Source organism: Halichoeres trimaculatus, unplaced genomic scaffold, assembly GCF_033239565.1.
Source record: "Halichoeres trimaculatus isolate MK-OKI-2021-1 unplaced genomic scaffold, fHalTri1.1 fHalTri1_scaffold_4, whole genome shotgun sequence".
In the NCBI taxonomy this organism is placed as follows: Eukaryota; Metazoa; Chordata; class Actinopteri; order Labriformes; family Labridae; genus Halichoeres; species Halichoeres trimaculatus.
This window is the reverse complement of record NW_027437182.1, coordinates 23,681,647-23,701,882: the sequence shown is the minus strand read 5'-3', so window position 1 is coordinate 23,701,882 and position 20,236 is coordinate 23,681,647. Positions and strand designations below refer to the sequence as shown.

At 41.6% G+C, this 20,236-nt stretch overlaps 1 protein-coding gene across 1 annotated transcript in view; it reads left to right on the top strand.

Annotated features, from left to right (window-relative positions):
* Positions 1 to 20,236, top strand: part of LOC141789615 (neurocan core protein-like) — a 125,430-nt gene that overhangs the window by 20,678 nt on the left and 84,516 nt on the right. Inside the window, exons 2-5 of the mRNA XM_074669114.1 lie at positions 7,996 to 8,078; positions 16,587 to 16,816; positions 16,942 to 17,110; positions 19,626 to 19,800. Coding sequence (XP_074525215.1) covers positions 8,006 to 8,078; positions 16,587 to 16,816; positions 16,942 to 17,110; positions 19,626 to 19,800 — 647 coding nt within the window. The 5' untranslated portion in view covers positions 7,996 to 8,005. The remainder of the gene's footprint in view (positions 1 to 7,995; positions 8,079 to 16,586; positions 16,817 to 16,941; positions 17,111 to 19,625; positions 19,801 to 20,236) is intronic.

Here is a 20,236-nt window from a genome sequence, read left to right as displayed (position 1 = left end):
CAATATTCAAAGGTTTACTTCCAAGCTTGTTCAGAGTTGTTATGATCTGTATCTGTGTCTTTAAAACCATTTGCATCTATGGCTGGATCTTGATTCCCTCCTTAAACCATAAATCCATAGCCCCAAAGGATTTAAAGGATGTCACTTGAAAAATGATCAAGAACTGCAAGCAGTATTAACCGTGTGCATGCAATCATTACATTAATTACAGCAAGTGCACTCACACACACACATACAGACACACACTTTGTCATAAAGGGATGTAGAGGCATTCATGGACCCTTTTTTCTCCTCTTGATTTAATGGGCATTTCAGACGTTTTTAGCAAAACATCTGGAGACAATTTTATTGTCACAGTTTGCTTTATAACTCCATCTAACTTGATCAGTACCATTACAGATAATGAAACAACTGAATCTCCTTCACCATTGATCTTTATGTTACTACTTTCTTTATTCTGTTTTTGAATGTATTGTAGGCTTCATTTCACATTTAATGATTATGTACTTATCTAATCCTTTCCATTTGTACTCGGAGTGGGAGTGACGCCATCTCTAAGTTCAGCGCTCCAGGTGCCAAGTCAGAAAAACTTGCCTTAACAGCAGTATTTCTGTGAACATTGAATAATTCTATATATACATTATTTGTGACAAATACTGGTCAGAAATTCTAAAATAAAAATAATAAAACAGGAGCCTTATTACTGTTTACCCCTAAACGTGAAATTTCCTACAGGGAACTCAGGGATGGTGTGGGTGCCCCAACTTACAAGTCAGAAATTCTGACCTCGGCAGGCGTTCCAGTTGTGCATTCCCACTCGGAAACTCGGAAATCCCGACTTCTGAGTACAGTTGGAATGCAGCATTAACTGCTGACTTTGATTTACTCCACTGGCTGCAGCTGAAGCAGCCTGCAGTCAGGTTTGATCTGGACAGTATATCCCTGGATCCAGACAGAACAAAACCAAAAGCAGAAACAGTAAAACAAAGAAAGAGAGAATGGAAAAAGGGAAACATGCAGGATCCAATGGAGCCACAAATAAAAGCAACAGTGAAGAGAAGATAGATTAGGGGAAGCAAACTACATGGCATCTTTTCCACTGAAGCATATCTTGTGTCAAGACCTCTTGTAATAAACTGATAACACCATTATTATGTTGTATCCTCCTTTCCACTGTTTCCCTTCTCACTGTATCTATGATGGTTTGTCTTTTTCACACACCTGCTGCAGTATGAGTATGACCCCTTCAGAAAGGAAGGGATGAAAACCTGCTTCCAGTCAAATCTTTCAAAGTGTCTGGATGTCTTAGCTGCAGGCTGGTGTGTGGGTGTCTTGTGTGAATGAAGGAGGCCTGGGTGGCTCTGGCTCTAAGTAACAGGGTTTTTTATTTTATTTCATTTTTGAGTCCTTTTGGGCAGCTCCGGAGCCCACTTACTCTCTGCACTCAGGATGCTCTGCAGAGGCAGAACCATGGGCTACTCTTCTTTTATCATTTGCACCATCATTTTCTTTGATGCTCAAAGATGATAGCAGAAAATCATATAAACAGTCATTATTAGACCCCCAGGATCACTTAATAAAAGTCATCACTCCAGTGTGTGTGGCTTAAGGTCTATGTGTGCAGTCAGGCTGTACAAAGAGTATTCATTGTAATTGACAGCACTTTATGGCTCTAAAGTTTCACACAGCAAAAAGCACTGCTTTGTGAAAATGTTGGCCGATACCGATATCCGATACTGATATTGCTTTTATCGATATCGATACTTGTAAAAAAAAAAAATCTCTACACAGATGTGTCAAGATTGTGTGCCAAAGATGAACGCAATCAAAAAAGTATGATTTGTCTGTTTTTAGATCAAAAACAGGACGAGAGACATAAAAGAAGAGAGTTCGCTCTTCTTAGGTAGATTTGGTGTTTATGAGGACACAGAAAACAATATTATTTGGGTCTTGAAAGATCGTTCAAGATGCTCTGAAAATGGCCGGCAGCTAATGAGTGAATATCAGCCCGCTTTTAGGTATCGGCCGATACTGATATGTTAAAAAAATGACCAACAGTGGCCGATACTGATATTGATACTGATATATCGTGCATCCACACTCATTTTCCTTCCTGTTTTATTTCTTTTCCCTACATTTATTTTTTATTCATTTCTCTTTCCTTTCTCCATGCTTCTCCCCCTCTTTCCTTCTGTCCTTGTTTCTTTCGTTTTACTCCTCTAATAATTATTGCCCATTATGCTGATTTATAATTATGAGCATTTTCAACTTTCAAAGTAAATACACCTTCTACCATAATGTAAAAGGCATAAATGTAGAATAACAGAAAGAATGAAGGACGAGGATATGGCTGAAAAATACTCAAGCATTTTAAGTAAAGTGCTGTGAAATTAATTGAAAGACTTCAAGCGTGTCCTTGAATGGATGTGGGCCCTAATGAGCTTATATCATGTGCCTGCATGCGTGTGCCAGGGTGCATCTACTCAAATCCCTATCAATGCACAGTTTCATTTACATTACCATAGGTGTTACATACATTGCATATTCAATTTCCATAACACAGCCTTCATTACGAGGCTAAGCTGTTCAAAGATCTGGTCCACCATAACCTGCCTTTTTCAGCCTCTGGTGGGTAATGATTATTGCCATTGTGTGCATGTGTGCGTTTCTGTCTGTCTGGTAAAATGAAGCTATCTCCAGCCTATGCTTCATGTCTAAGCCCATATGGTAGGCTTTGAATCTGATAGCTTTTTCTTCTCTTTTGGGAGCTCTGCCATTTTCCTTCAAATTGGTCTACCAGCTTCTTTCTGCCATTCAGGTATGAGCACACAGCAGCAGCAGGCCAAACAAAGCATCAGGAAAGATTTCCTACTGTTTAGGAACCAAATTCTTCATGCATTCTTTATTTAGCCTGTAACTTCTTTTTCAATTTTTCCCTGTTGTCGCTCCTTAACATGAAAATGGTTTCAGACAGTTTTTCTTTTCTTCTTGCAAATCAAATTTGGGTTTTATGTTAAGACCAGTTGTTAAATTTAACCCTAGAAAAGTATCGTAGCAAAGAGTGACACCATCACTAATGTGTGGCATATTTTACCCCATATGGAATACCCAGTAATCAAAATATATTTAATACAGCAATACATGGTAGAGTAAAGTACTCTTCCTTTACTAATTCCAAAAACAAAGTCTTATAAAATGAAAAATAGAAAGAAAACAAAAGGAATCATGAGCAGACCCAAAAGTAAGGCTCTAAAATTAGTGAAAAAATCAGGAAGTCCATCCATTTTCTACACCACTTATTCTGTATGGGGTCATGGGTGACTAGAGCCTATCCCAACTGTCTTAGGGCGCGAGGTGGGGTCTATTGCAGGGCTGACACTTAGGCTATGTTTACATTCAGTCAATATTCGGGTTACGGTCAACATTCCAGTTTCTGGAATATTTGGAATAACCCATTCACATACGTGAGCAAACAGGGTTCTTCTTGTTTACGCGGTATCCCAATCAAAACAGCAACACAAGATTAAAATCATGACGCAATGTGCGTCATTTCTGCTCCTTCTTACTGTATCCATAGCAACAGCAGCAGCAGCAACAACAACAACAACAACAACAACAACAACAGCACCAGCACGGCGGACTTTCTGTCCTCAAAAGACCAAGATTCTTTGTGAACAGAACATGTGCAGAACACAAATTAATTTTTCTTTCTATGGGGATATCCAAATAGGCATATGACTAAATATTAGGGTCAGAAAAGGAGTAACTCAGGGGTGATTTCGGGTTTTTAAAAAATGGAATATGAGCATATTCCAGTTTTTTAAAGGCCACCAGTGACCATTGGTGTTTACATGGCCGTGCGCAACCAGGTTAGTGCTAATATTCCACATAAGGAAGGGTTCCTGACTGCATGTAAACATAGCAACAGAGACAGACAGCCTTTCACACACACACCTACACCTAAGGACAATTTAGAGTGACTAAGCAACCTGATGAGCATGTTTAGGACTGTGGGGAAGAACATGTAAATTCCACACAAAAAGGCGCACAGGGCGAACAAGGAATCAAAATGGTGACCATCTTGCTGTGAGACTGCAGCACTAACCGTTGCACCACCGTGCAGCCAAAATCAGGAAGTCATCATTAAAAAAGAAAAAGAAAATCCTAAAAACAATGGAGAAAGGAACTTTTTCTTTGGTCTGCCTATTCCTTGGACATGTGGGTCTTGTCAGGTGAAATCTATAAGGGAAAAAAAAGATCAAAAAATAATAATGATATATTTTACCCCTTAATCACTGATGTCCTGTGAAATTCACCCAAACACCCGCCTGTTGAAAAAAACAGGGAAGAAAGCAATGACATCAGTGAGCAGCCTGAAGTTACCCAAGGACCTAACCAACTCAGACCACAGCAACACAATGGAAATCACATGACCACAACGGTGTGGGTGGAAGTTGCCTGAAGTTAGTGTTTTAGAGTTAACCCAGCAAGTCTTCCAGCTCTGTTCTTAAATCCTGCTGTTTGACCTCATGAAAAGTGTACTGGATAGCTGCCCATGTTCTTTTATTCATGTTCTTTTATAATGAAATTCCAAAACAATGGAAAAAACATCAAATGATGTTAAAACATGCTGTGTACATAAAACCAACTGCAAAAGATTTGAAAGACTAAAGCCCACTATGTGCGGCACATTCTGATAGTTTCCTCCTTTACATTTTGGTAATGTCCTTTAGAGTCTTTGGTTTAAAGAAGTGAACTTAATTTTCCACCTCTACAATCAAACTGATGGGCAATCCACTCGTAAAACAGTCTTGCTGTGTGTATGAATATGTGCTTGTGTGTGTATGGTGATAGAGTGATACTCTGGCAGCATGTGTGGTTAATGAGCTCTCAAAATAATGCACCACGGTGTGGAAAGAGTGACAGGATGTTCTCAGAGAAGCAGAGAAAAGTAAAGAAAGGAAAAGAAGTACAAACACAAAATAAATTCTGAGTCGAAGGGAAGGATGGTGGCAGATGTAGACTTGCTGCTAAATTTTTGCACAAAGACAGACAGAGGTAGAGGGTAGGAGTAAAATGGAGTAACAGATGGGTTTACCAGATTTCCCCAGAGAGTCTGAGGTTTCCCTGATCAAGTGTGTTTGACTAGGAAGGAAAACAGAACACAACAGCTTGGTTTTTAGCTGTGTTTTGGACTCTGACAGGCTGGATAGGGAAGCGGGGACATCCAACAGGAACATATCCACATATAGCAGGAGCACATATACTGACTGACTGATATCACGCGATCACACAGCGTTGGTTTGGTAGTCAACTGTTAAATTAGCAATAAAGGATCAGATCCAAGGCAATGGAATGTTTGCAATGCACAGACTTGCCTTTAATACACCTTTAAAACAATTCTTTCTTTGGCATTGACCTGCAGGTTGAGATTGTAGGAGGTAGAAGAGCAAGATGGCACCAATGTGTGTGGCTAGCCATCTGCTACATCTGCTGCTCCTGAAATGCTTAGTGTTTTTATTGTTTCTAAAAGTTGACACTAAACAAACCAAGTCTCTGCTGGTGTACGATCATCAGTCTCTTGTGTCCCTTCGGCAGAATGTTAAAGATTTAGGTTTGTTTGTTCAAAGTGGACAGAAGTGAAGGGCTCCTCCTCCTTGGCTCAGTGCTAGCTGCAGCGCACACCCACTAGCTCTGACCGTGACTATGTCAATACATTCACTAGCCCAACTACCTGCAGCATCGCGTTTCTACACAAGAGAGACACTAGAGCCGTGCACCTGACTTGGCATGTTCCCACAAGCTAATCACTGGGTTATTTGACACATACCTGCTCAGCAGAAAGTCAGCTGGCATTGCTCTTCGTCCTGCACTACTCTCCAAGTGCCCGAAAGCAAGTAAAAGTCAAGCCAGGTTTCACCCTCATTTTAGTAAAAAGCTTTATCTGTTTGGATATTTGTTTCACTTTGGTTGTGGGTTTTGTTTTGTTTTTTGCCCTGTGCCCTGTGCTATGTCCACTTTCATAGCTGCTGGATAGCTGCTTCCACTTGCTAATCAACACGCAGAGTCACTTACACACTAGGTGCGCTGTGATTGGCTGAGGTAACCACACTTATTCCCAAAAACGTCCCAGTACAACCAAAACATCAACATACTGGCTGCAGAGAGGGTTTGAGGCAGACACAGGCACTGACACACATGTCTAAAGGCACAGATGTGAAGATTGAGCGGGATTATTCCAGTCAAAGTTGACATTTTTTGAGAAAATCCTGCAGACCCTACCTCTAAAGATTTAGTTTTTATAGGCCTATAATGAGAAATGTCAGACATTTTTGAAAGAAAAGTCAGTCCCTTTTTAATAACCTCCACAAGCTGCTCAATATTTGCCTTTTTCTACCTTTGAGGAAGCCTCCAGACTTTGAATGGTTATGTCATTTGTCCTCTTGAGCCCTTTCCTCTTGGAGTTTTGAATAGGATGTGATGACATAATTCAAATAAAGTTACCTGCAGTTGTTTACTTCAGCCCATAAAGAAATACACTAATGCCAAGGGGTTTTATTTTAGTTGTTATTTGAAATGTAAACTCAACACCCAGACACTCCTACACCAGCCTCCATTCAGTTGTAGCACAGTGAAGGCATTTGATAAGAGGTCAGTGTTTTTGTCCTTGGCCGTTCCTTTGAGACTGAGCCAAAGCGACCTGCGCTGCTGTAACTGACACTGGCTATCTGTGTCCAGCATCTCTACTGCCAGCCACCTAATCCCCTCCTCCTCTCTTCCTCCTCCTCCTGTTCTTCTCCTGTCCTCAGGGCCTGTTCAACCTGTCACATCTCCAGAGAGACCATTTTAATTATTTACACTCAGACTTTCTTTGGCCTCTCAGTGGGAGCTGACCCGCTTCATTTGCTCTCTGTACCCTGGCTTTTGCCTCCTGCACATTTCAGCCGACACTGAAATCTGCAGGAATAAAAGCAGGGGATTGAATTGCACACTCAAACACAAAGCACCATCGAAATGGCTCACTGCATCTTACATTTGGTCTTGTTTTTTCCTACTTTATTCTGACAATTTCACAAATAAAACAGGGTTTTTCTTACAGTACACCTCTTTAATGCAGTAATACACTGAGGTTTACATTAATACAGGATCATCCCCCTGACAAAATAAATGCAAAACTGAATCATGTGTATGTTTTGGGTTTCTAACAAATCCTTAGCTCCTGCTAACATTAAACACAATTTCCAAATCAACATGTCCAGAGAAGACTCCTTGCTCTAATACTGATTTCTCTTTCTTTTTCATGTGACAGTGTCAACACTGCTTTGATGTTTTTTCTGCTCTTAAGATGTCTACATCATTTGACAAAGAAGGAACTGGAGGCCCATTGTGTTGGATTTGGCTCTGGGGCTAGCTTCATTGGGCCACTGATGTTGAATTTGGTTTTCAGATTTGCAGAACTAAGCATTGTCTTGCTTTTCTGCTGTTTCTTTTTATCATCATCCATTCATGCCAAACTGTATCATTTAACCTCCATGGAAAAAGTACATCAAATTTAACAGGGGATTAGATGTTAGAGCTAAAGGTGGACAAAGGTACAAATGGCGAGGTAAAGATACAAAATGTACAAAAAGTTATGCCAGTATTCAACAAGGTCAAGAAAAGAATTTCTCAAACTGTAGCATCACCAGTTGGGACATCTACCAAAAAAAAGGGGATAACATGTTACATTAAAAAGAGAGACACTACTCTGTGACATTGCAACAGTGAAGGAAGCTTCCAGAATGCTTTCACAAGGGAAATACAAAGCCTTAAGAAATGAGAATGACAGCCCCTCTTTAATCTTTTCTATGAGACTTTTTAACTCAGTCATTAAGAATCACTGCCTTCTAACCCAAAGATAGCTTTTGCAACATCTTAAAAACTTGAATTAGAATTCTTTGATTTTTTGATGTTGCTTTCATTGTGTTCTAATATTGTCTCTTTCTGTGTCTCCAGGTAGAGCAGGATGCAGACCGTACTGTCTGTGTGCGGACTGCAGCCCCTGCTGGCCCTCCTCCTGCTACAGACCGTGGGTTATGGTGAGTCCACATTGAGCCAAAGTTGTCTCTTTCACCTGACTTTCAATCAAATCAATCAATCAAAACTTTATTTATGAAGCGCTTTTCATACAAAAGATGTAACTCAAAGTGCTTTACAGTGCAGTTAAAAATCAACCAAACATACCCACCCTACCCTGAAATCCACAGTCAGCAGTGGCACACACACTCACCCAGAGCAACATACATACACACACGCACACACAAACACATCTGTAGATGAAGCTGATAAAGCTGAGTACAGATGGGCCGATGGAGAAAGCACCATTAGAAGAGCCGTCTGCACCAGGAGCAGAGAGCCGGCTACAGGAGCCCAAGCACAGGCCCTAGAGGAGGGGTGTAGTAAGCTGCGTTTCCACCAAGCAGTCCGGGTCGGTTCAGTACGGTTTGGGACGGTTTGGGACAGTTAACTCTGATCCCGTTTGCGTTTCCACAGCAAACTGTGCCCTCTCGTGGTGGGCACCGTTTAAGCCGGATGCCGGAAGCCGCAGCTTGTAAACAATAGCGCGACGCCGTAGCAGCTTACCCCGCTATTAAATCCAACAAAGAAGAAAACGCGACACAGTAAACAAAGAGCACAGATGGAAGACATGCAGCATTTTGTCCTCTTTGTGATTTTCATGTAACTCTCTGTTACAAAGTGTAATCAAGCTTCGTTTCAGAGAAGTTTGTGTGCCGCCAGGAGAAATGCAGCCGCTGTCGGGGTAACGATGAGTGACGATTCTTTTGACCAATCAACCGTCTGCAGTGTGTTGCTCCACCTCCCGAGAGCGGATCGGTTCAGTCTGGCACCCATACGAAAGGGTCCCAAAAAAATGGGACGGCTCGTCTCGGTTTTTAGGGATCCGTCCCGGGATGAGTCAGTGGAAACGCCGCTAAAAGCGCACCGTACCGAGACGAACCGACCCGGACTGCTTGGTGGAAACGCAGCTGTAGACACCACCCTCCACCAGGCACCAATATGACAGGCCCCTGCAACCACAGCCGACCACCACTCCCAGTGCAGAGGGCTCCTCAGAGGAAACACTGGGGGAGCTAAAAGTGAATAATAGGATAAAAACATATAAAGAATAAAATATGAATTAAAGCTGCAAGCAGCGTTAGACGGGTCCTCGGGCTCCTGCCGGTTTTCCCTCCAATGTGTCCAACAAAATGAGATGAACATTTTGGCGTTGGTTTCATCTCTCTACGACATTCCTAGCCCCAGTTAGGGCTGTTTTGCTGTGCATAGGTGGAAGTGAGCCTTGTGGTTCTGAGAGAATATTATGGGATGTCGGGGAGTCAGTTGATACCATGGCAACGTATCCTCTGCTATGCTGAAGAACATCACCAGCTGCATGCGTGGAATTCTAATTAGCGTGACACGAGTGTGACTAGAGTGTGGAGGAGGAGTTTATCAGCCATCTAATGTAAAGAAATCCTCACAGAGTCCACAATTTTATCCCAATCTGTGTCAAAAATATCATATTTGATAGTAGATTTTGTCAGGAATCCATTTTTGGCATTTTTAAAGCTGTACGAGTTATACTTTTTTTCTCTAGAAGCCCCAATCCGCCACAAAACCGGTGGAAAAGTGCCAGAAATGGATGATTTATTTTAGAGAAATGTCCGAACTACTTGTCCTATAGGCCAGTATGTTGGCTTAATCTGTGTTAAAATATCATGTGGTTGTAGGAAATTTTGTCAGGAATCCAACCATGTAATTTTTAAAGCTCTATGAGTTGTAGTTTTTTGTCTAGAGGCCCAAATGCGGCACTAGGGAAGTGCGTGCTTGGAGATGAAATCTGTTCTCCTCATCTGCTAACATGGAGAAATCCAAAAACTGCCGAAAGAGGTGGGCAACTTTGAGGGCTCGCCATTGGAAAACCGGGCCCGAAATAACAACTTCCTGAACAACTTTTGTAGAGCAGGGTCTAGTCTGTCATGTGATGCAATTTTGAAGCCGGTACCATTTTTGGTTTCTGAGGAGATAATTTTTGAAGAAAGGGTAAAAAAAAAAATTGGATCTTATTTTGACGGGCAAATAGCCAACTTCCTGTTGGAGATAGGTCAGGGGTATCAGCATATGATTTTTGCGTCTTAATGAGACAAACGTTTTGGTGTTGGTTTCATCTCTCTACGACATTCGTAGCCCGAGCTAGGGCCCTGAGCGTGTGCCTAGGTGGCGCTACTGAGCATATTATGGGATGTCGGGGGTCATGTTTGGTATCAAACGTAAATTTTGGGCACATAGAACATGTGTGCCAATTTTGGTGAGTTTGGTGAGCATGTTTAGGGGTTCTAATAAGCGATTTACTGGAGTGCGGAATAATAATAAGAAAGAAACGGACGAAAAACAATTCTAGCTCTTGCTAGAAGGTGCCCTGGCTCAGGCCGAGGACCCTAATAAGACAAGACTAATAAATAGTGAAGATACATATTGATAAACATAAAATAAGAAACCTAGGCTACTAAAAAAATTCATAATAATTAATTAATACTTACCAAAGGCTAAGCTAAGAAGGTGGGTCTTGAGCCTGTTCTTAAAAACATGAACACTCTCTACAGCCCCGAGGTCCTCTGGCAGACTGTTCCACGGGTTGGGGCAGTCTGACTTTATGTGTCCTGACTTTAGGAATGACTAGCAGCTGGCTGCCACGAGTGCAGAGTCCGTGAGGGTTCATAGGGTAAAAACAGTTCTGAGAAATAAAAAGTCCCAAGACCATTAAGACACTTGAAAAAAAAACAGTTTGTTGCAGTTTCATCTGTCTAGTCCCTGGTCTTGAAGATATCGAGTCCCATCCAGTCCAACTTTATATGTAAAGCGCTGTTAAACAGCTACAGTTGATCAACGTGCTTAACATGAACATGAATAAAATACAGATGTAGGCAGATATAGATAGGGGACAGCAACCCAAGCATTCACACCAGTGAGTCCATCTTCCCCCTCTCCCTGCACTCCCCTGCTGTGTTTCTGTGTGTGTCTGCATATGTTTGTGCAGGATTTATGCTGGACAGACTGTACACCCTTTTGTTCCCATCAGTGACCCCCCCAGCCCTCTGCTTCTCTTCTCTCTGTGTTACATTGTCTCTGGGCTCTGAGGAAAAAAAACTACAGCTCTTGCGTGGGGTCACTTTGTGATTGCCGGCGTAGAGTCTCAGGCAGAGAAAAAATAAAGCTTGTCCGTCTATGCAGCTACATGTGGCTGTGCGAAACACTCAGGGGGTGCACCTAGCTATGTATGCGATTCCCGATGTTCACATAGCATCTTGCCACAGTCCAGGGCTGTCTTTTCCTCATTTTGCATGGAGAAGTAGGTTCAGCAGCTCAGGGACCTGGTGTTAAAGCTTTGGGTGGATAACAAATGTCCTCTCTGGGAACAGACTGCTTCTCTGGCAAACTCTGGGGAGCTGCTTGTGCTCGCTCTGCCTTGGTTAGTCATTTCCCATCTGCAGGTAACACTGCTGCCTCAGAGCTGAGACCTAAAGTGTCCATTATTTTTGGTAAGACAGGTGCCAGCACAGCCAAATGGATGGAGGAGGCTGTGTACTAAGGGTCCCCTCTTTTTATTTGATCATTGGGAAGCAAAGGAGGGTGTTTGTTTTTGTCTTGTTTAAAAAATGAGAGACCCAGCAGGCTCTCTCCATATGATGGAAGCTGGCTAATCCATAGATTCACAACAACCAAATCATACGTCATTGAGTCTTTTTGAGGAGCGAAGATTGGATTGTTAATGAGACCAAGTGGGAATAGAAGTATGTTCATACCTTAACCTGAGTCTGGTGTCCAACAGCAGAGTGACCAACGGTGTCAGCTGTTCCTTATGAACAATCATCTGCAGGTTGAATGTGCACTGGGATCAGCATACACAGCTTCAGTTTCAGTAAAGATACCTTTGCCTAAAGCGCATGAACAAGACAGTCTCTACAGAAAACTTTAACTCTCCTTCTTGCAGCAGTTTTGGCAGCTCTTTTTCTGTTGCACAGGACTAACTTTGATATAAAGGCATCACCACATCGTCTTGATGCTGTAGCTGCAAGTAAAAATGGTAAAATCACCAAGTGTTATCCCGCAAAGACAGAGTTTTTCATTGAAACACGTGCCGACCCTGTCAACTGCAGGGGGTGGTGACAAAATGAGGTGAAGGCAGCAGCCTTGTAGTTGGATTTGCAGATAAAAATCTGTAAATACATAAAACATTCCTCTAGGATATGACTGTTTTCTTCAGTAACTCTTGTGAAGTTGTGAGTCATAGAAACCTGTAAAAGCTGTGCCTTTAAGTCCTTTTAAAATCCCTCACTGATGTTTCATATGCTTTGACTCACATCCACGGTGGCTTACATAATATCAACTCAGAGAAACACAAATGCAGTCTGATCCAAACCTTTTGCAGTCCAGTTGTTTGTTTTGGAGCAAACTGTCTCTGTCAGGTAACTCATCCGTCATGACTCACAACAGGCTGACATGTTTTGGCATCAACAGCAGAGGTTGCACTCCATCACTTCCAGCAGCTTATGACTGTCAGGCTGATGTCTTTGATGTGGGCAAAATTGAAAACAATGACGCCTTTATTATCTGAAAACCCGCTGATGACACATCTCAAGGAAAGAGGAAGAGAGCAGAGACGGATGTTTGCAGTTGTGTTCTTATTACAGTGAAACAGTCATTACAGCCCACCCTGTGTATGTGTGCAGCTCCAAAAGCCACATGGAGCATTTCTGACTGTGTTTGATCATTTGAGAGCAAAGCAAAGACGAAGAGCCAGTGCTGATAATCATGCAGATGCCACAGTGAAGCAGCAGAAAGAAACTAAGAAAATCTGAGCTCTATCTGCAAAACTGTTCCAGGAGGAAGAGGAGGAGGAGGAGGAGGAGGATGTCCTTTCACTTTGCCCTTCTTGACATTTACGAAGACAGATAAAGACAGAGGAGGCTAAAAGATCACCTGTTGACATTTGAAGTTACACTGTACCAGCTTGGACTGCAATCCTTTTTGTTTTCCCCAAAGGTGTTTCACTTAGCTCCTTTTTGCACCTTTACATGCTTGGTATTGACATTCAATTTCAGTATTTCCTTTTCTTTTTATCACTGAGAGGCAAAGGGAGCCTTGTTCAGAAAGCAGTGAAAAAGAGCTTAAAAAACACATACCTATATATCAAAACAAAAAGACAACCTGCTGGAGTACATGCTTTCATAAAAAATCAATTTCAATGCAGATAAAGCCAACAAAGAGAAAAGTTTATGCTCATTTGGTCTCATTCATAATCAAATTTACACTTTTCAAAAGGGCTAAATATGATTTGGTTGTGCAAATTGCTGCATTAGCTTTGAATGAAAGAGAAACATTAGCCACAGTGAAAAAGAGTGAGTCTAAAAAGGAGAAAGAATATAAATGAGACTGTAATTGTAAAGGTTCATTGGCTCCATTGATGACAGAATTTTGCTTTTAGCAACCTAAGCCACATAATGTTACCCAAATGTTGCTTATTTGGGGGCACTTTGTTGTGAAAATGTTCGGCAGATTAAACATTATTGATGCCTTTTAGCGGCAGACTGCATTTGTCTGATTTTGTTCCTGGCGAGCTTTGGGAAACATGGCTTAGAAATTGTGCTTTGATTGTCTTCTGGGATCAATGTGACGTGTGTGTTTCTGAACAGGAAAGGCACATGTGTGACTGTGCCGTAAACAAAGAAAAGATGAGTGCCACATCCTCCAGGGGGATAAAGCAAAGAGAGAGACAGCAGAGAGGGACTTCTTGGAGAGAGGGACGGGGGCATCTGTGTGTCAGTGTGTCAGTCTGTACACACATCCTGCTGACTCACAACAGTGCTTTTCTTCATTTCCATCACATGCTCTTCTAGGCTTTTCCACATCGCGTCACTCCAATTTCCCTGTCACACATACAGCACCTTCATCCTTTTTTTCCGCTTCTATTTTTCATTTCTGCATTTTCCTCACCTTCTTTCACAATCCGCTCACAATCCCATGCTGTGTTTCACTGGAATCATTCCTGTTTGTTCTTTCTCCCTCTTGTCAGTTTTTATCTACGTGTGTGAGAGAGAAAACATTGCTGCTGCTATCAAAGCAAATCAATTTTCCTTGACAGCTTCTGTGGCTGCACAGCACAAGCCTGGGTGACTCAAAACAGCACATATTGTTTTAAGGGAGCTTTTTGTTTTAAACAAACACTAAAATATCTGGAATGTATTCATGATGAAGACAGAAATTCTAAAATCACACACCTTTTTATCTGAGATTCAACAGCTAATCATCACTGTGTAAAATACTTGACTGTGATTGGTCAAAACCTAATATCAATGATAATTTTTGAATAGTAGAAGTGATGCCTGGGAAAAACAGATCGGATATGTCCTATCAGATCAGTCCATACAAATTCATGTTTTCACACCTCTGTTGACAATGTGGAAAATACTTGTTACAGTTTTTGAGTTTTTGGTATATAACATAAATGATTAGTATCCCGCTGATTGTCTGTGTAGTTCTTTAAAGGACATGAAGAGAAGGCACTGAACAAGAAAAGGAAGAGAGACACAAGAACCGTGTAATCCCTTAAATTGCAGGAGTATCTCATCTCATCATCAACCTTTTTTTTTAAGTTCTTGGAGAGATTATATAGGGCGACCCTCATTTACAGTGATGGTGAGAGTACAACTGTCCATAAGGGATAAAAGTGCTCAAATTCAGGTCATATTGCGAAACATTCCTGGAGTTTTTGCAGCTTTGACACTAAAATCAGTTTCCCACAGGTCAGTCCTGGCATGAGGAGCCTGGAGAATCAGTTTCTCACCTAGGAAAGTTATAAATGATCCAGGGTTAAGATATAACAAGGAGGTGATATATGATGGTAACTTTCTGGTGAGTGCTTAATGGATAAAACCTTAAAACTGATACCAGTAGTTAGTGTTTCTTTCAGTAAGAGAGGGCCAGACAACCTTATCAAGTAAATTACAATGCTGAGTCATATCACCTTTCATTATAATAAATAAAAGTATGAAATGACAAACAGCATCCAAGGGCTTGAGCGTAGTGGTAGATGCACGTCTATCACCCTAGTCCATGAATGAGAGAAAACTGATAGATGAAACTCAATCTATTTCTATATAGGTGGCCAATCTTTTGTTGTAATTTAACAGTAAGATTTTCAATGTGATATTTACCTCCACCAAAGAGGTTATGTTTTGGGGAGAGTTTGTCTGTTTGTTTGTTTGTCTGTGAACAACGTAACTCAAAAAGTAACAAACGGATCTCGCTGACATTTTCGGGAAATGTTCAAAATGGGCTAGAGAAGAAGTGATTAAATTTTGGAGGTGATGTGGATCACCGTCTGGACCCAGGATTTATTTCAAGGATTCTTTATGATTGTGAGATAGGGCCGTTTTCACCATATGTGTATATAACTCCACGATTAATGGTCAGATTTCTTTGCAAAACAGTAATAATTTCTGAAAGATGTGAAAGTATGATCCATGTCCTGGCATTATTCTAATTCATAATTTTCAACACTTGCAGGTAACAAATTGTCGTGTTATGTAGCAGACAGTCTGCTGAAAGGGAGTGTAACATTAAAGTAGGACTCAAGTGTAGCATGGAAATCACAATCTGCTTGGCAGGGGTCTGCACTCTGAGTGCTTTTCTAGTTAGTTTGTCGGCCAACCACATGCCAAGATATTTACATTACTTGACACACTCAATATTGGATCCTAGCAGGGTGCTAATTTAAATTTTTTGTCAATTTTACCCCTAGCCCTAGAAAACAACATGCCTTTGGTCTCCTGAACATTAAATACCAATCTGTGAAACTAAAGAAGATCTTTGGCAAATGCCATATTCCTGTTAATTTAAAGCCTGATAACTCACTAAGGCAGGAGCCGATCCTTCCCAAAGACAAAACACCCACGACAAAAACAGAACAATGCAGTGTACACTGTCTGTGCAATGCTCAGACCTGTTTAATGAGGAAACCAAACAACTGCTTACCATGAAAATTAAATGGAAGAAACAATGGCTGAAGAACTAAAACATTTTTACTTTTTAATAATTACAAAAAAAACCTCTGATTGATAGCTGAAGTACAGCATGCATTTTTTCTGACAACTGACTCCAACTGTGTTAAAGTTAAACAACAAAGAGGTCTATCAAGTAATGTGTCTCCCTCTGTTATCAGATTATTCACTGAAAGTAATTGTTGTGTCTCTTTGGTGGTTGTGAGGCTTCAGGAAGTTTAAAGGTGGTTAATATCGACCAGACAAATCATATCCAGGTGTGGTGTCAACGACCAGTAATCAGAGAGACACCATGAGCCTTTGTCCTCTCCTTTTAGTTTGTTACCAAGTTGATCTGAGAAAACAAACTAAAAGGAGAGGAAAGAATGTTTCATCTGTGAGAAGCTTTCACTCACATATTTTCTGTTGTAATAAGAAATAACACCAAGTGGCTTCATTCAGGAGGTAACATTGATTGTCTCCTCTTCTTCTCCCTGCTCTTATCAGGCCTAACTAAAGCAGACGCTGTGGTGAATATGAGGAAGGTTACCCATCAGACCATCAGTGAAGAGCTGTCCAAAACTGTCCTGCTCCCCTGCCTGTTTACCCTCCGCCCTGGTGTCAGTTCATCCCATGAGCCCCCCAGGATCAAGTGGACCAAGGTTTGGGGCCAGAGAGGCTCTGATGGTCTGCAGAAGGAACAGTCAGTCCTGGTGGCCAAAGATAATGTGGTCAAGGTAGGACTGAGTCTGAGAACTACCAGTGTGAAAGATTTGGTTCAAAGCTTTCTGACAATGTGAATGACTTACTGGTGTTTGAGCAGATCCACTTTAACTTTTATCCTTCCATGTCCCTCCTGTAGGTGAAGAAGGCCTTCCAGGGTCGAGTCACTCTGCCTGGCTACAATGAGAACCGTTACAATGCCAGTCTTGCTCTGTCAGGGCTACGATCCAGTGACTCCGGGCTGTACCGCTGTGAGGTTGTGGTGGGCATCAATGATGAGCAGGACACAGTTCCCCTGGAGGTCACAGGTGAATGAAGATATTTTTTCCCCCTGCCCTGGAGCATTTTGGATTTTTTTTTTAATCTTTGTTTGGCCCTTGTGGATTCACTAGCCTGGCAGATCATTTTCTACAGTACTGTGTCCAGGACAGTCATATTTGTGGAGTAGTCAGACTACCTGGAGGTAGAGCTTTCATCACATTGTTTTCCAGGTCACTCATTCATTCTGATAATGAGCTATTATACAACAACCATAGAGAATCATACAGTGTATTATCTACTGTGTGCAAGCTCATGCTGGTGTACAGTAAATTTAAAGACAAAGTGACAGCTGCAGATGTAATTGATTCATTTGACATAGTTTCAGCAACATCATAAATTCCAGATACCTTAAGGTTAACAGGTCAACAATGTGCTGTATAATCTGAAGATTTACATGCAGAACAGTGTTAAGATAAGGTGAATATAACATTTAAGTTACTTCTTTCCTGACTACAGAAAAACAAATGTTTAGATTTGGGATCTTACAGGTGACCAAACTCTTCTCCCTGATAGGCTTGAATCCCCAGACTGTTCTTACCCTGAGCTTTGCTCATGAAACACAACTCTAAATTTAGAGTTTTTGCTTATGCATCACGCCAAAGGACACGTGGCATCTCTGCAACATTATGAGCAGTTTGTTTTTCCCTAAAGCGCTAACAGCATGTGACATTTTTCAGGAGTGTCGACTGTATCTATTAACAGGTCAGGAAAAACTCTCCTTCTGAGAGAAACCAATTACATCGCTGCTGAAGAGTAACCATCTCCAGGGCTTAGTCTTAATTGGCAGTCACACTATATGGAAGACTAAGCCGTCCTCACACTAACTCTGCTGAGTGTTTAATGTTTTAATTAGCAGGTATTGATGCTGCTTATCTATATCATATTAATCCACTGAGCTCAATGAATGATTTCTCTGCCTACATTACTTCCCTGCTGCTTCCGCCTTTGTCTCACCTTATTTTGTCTCACTTCTGTCTGACACATCAGCTGTTTGGTATCAACAAACTAGAACACAGTGGTGTTGACTGTATGTGTAAGTTGTGTATGTACTCTGATGTGGCTGCTTTTTGTTACCTGATTCGAGGATGGTGCATCATTGTGTGATCTTTTTAAGCTCAAGTTTCTTTTGAAGAGGCAGATCATTTTTAACAAAATCTGTTGATAAAAACTGTTATTTTCCATCTACACTGACTGGCCACATCATTAGGTACACCTTGCTTGTACCGGGTTGGACCCCCTTTTGCCTTCAGAACTGCCTTTATCCTTCATGGCATAGATTCAACAAGGTACTGGAAACGTTCCTCAGAGAGTTTGGTCCATATTAACATGATAGCATCACACAGTTGCTACAGGTTTGCCGTCTGAACATCCATGATGAGAATCTCCTGTTCCACCACATCCCAAAGGAGCTCTATTGGATTGATATCTGGGGACTGTGGAGGACATTTGAGTACAGGGAACTCATTGTCATGTTCAAGAAACCAGTCTGAGGCGATTCCAGCTTTATGACATGGAGCGTTATCCTGCTGGAAATAGCCATCAGAAGATGGGTACACTGTGCTCATAAAGGGATGGACATGGTCAGCAACAATACTCAGGTAGGCTGTGGACTTTAAACCATGCTCATTTGGTACTAAGGGGCCCAAAGTGTACAAAGAAAATATCCCCCACACCATTACACCACCAGCAGCCTGAACCGTTGATACAAGGCAGGATGGATCCATGCTTTTATGTTGTTGACGCCAAATTCTGACCCTACCATCTGAATGTGGAGCAGAAATTTAGACTCATCAGACCAGGCAACGTTTTTCCTTTTCCTTCTTCTATTGTCCAGTTTTGGTGTTGCTGTGTGAATTGTAGCCTCAGTTTCCTGTTCTTAGCTGACAGGAGGGTCACCCGGTGTGATCTTCTGGTGTTAAAATCCCAGTATATCAGCAGATTCAGAAATACTCAGACCAGCCCGTCTGGCACCAACAACCATGCCATGTTCAAAGTCCCTTAAATCACCTTTCTTCCCCATGCTGATGCTCGGTTTGAACCGAATTGTCATGACCATGTCAACATGTCTAAATGCATTGAGTTGCTGCCATGTGATTGGCTGATCAGAATTTTGTGTTAACGAGCAGTTGGCCAGGTGTACCTAATAAAGTGGCTGGTGAGTGTAGTATGTCAGGTCAATCTCCATTATTACATCTGCCTCCAGGACAGGTGGGTGACTGATGCTTGCTAGTGCATGAAAGTATCACACGATGCATTAACTGTCAACCTGGATGTTGTTGTTTCCTCCATCACAGGTGGAACAATGTCAGGAAGTGATGAGGGTATATGAGGGCTTTGTGTTCGTTATCCGAATATACGTTATCCGCTCATGCTCATGTTTTAACAGTTTGAGCTTCCAGTTTATGAATGTTTCTGTGACCCAGACGTTACAGGTCATAAATTCTTGAGACTAGTTTCTGAAGTGCCCTTACAGTCCTCACACTCTGTCGCTCTGTGTTCCAGGTGTGGTATTTCACTACAGAGCCCCCCATGACCGCTACTCCCTGTCCTTCACTGATGCTAAGAGAGTGTGTGTGGAGAACTCAGCAGTCATTGCAACTCCAGACCAGCTGCAGGCTGCTTTTGCTGATGGATATGATAACTGTGATGCTGGTTGGCTGTCTGACCAGACTGTACGGTGAGTATTGGTGTATGAAACTATCCTGATCATTGATTCTTGAAATCATTTTGTTTGGCCATGTTTTACTGTTTCAAGAGATCTCCCTCTTTGTGTACAGCAGTACTGAAAAAAGGGGAGTGTTTTATATATTCATGAAAAAAAATTAAGCCAAACATTATCTACTCTCTCTTAAGCTATGCGTCCAGCAAGCAGTTTGGTTCAGCTGGGTACGTTACACAACTGAAACATGAGAAGTATAAGAGTTTAGTGAGCTGCAAACAAGTCTAAATATGTCAGACAGAAAGTTTCTTTTTAGTTTTTCTAGTTTTTATGAACACAGAACAGTTTAATATAATCGGGCCTAATTGCTTGTTTGCGCACTAAAGAGTCAGTTAACTACTGCTGCCCTCTGAGCTGTCTGTCAGGCTGCTGCCTGTGTTTCAGTTTGACAAAG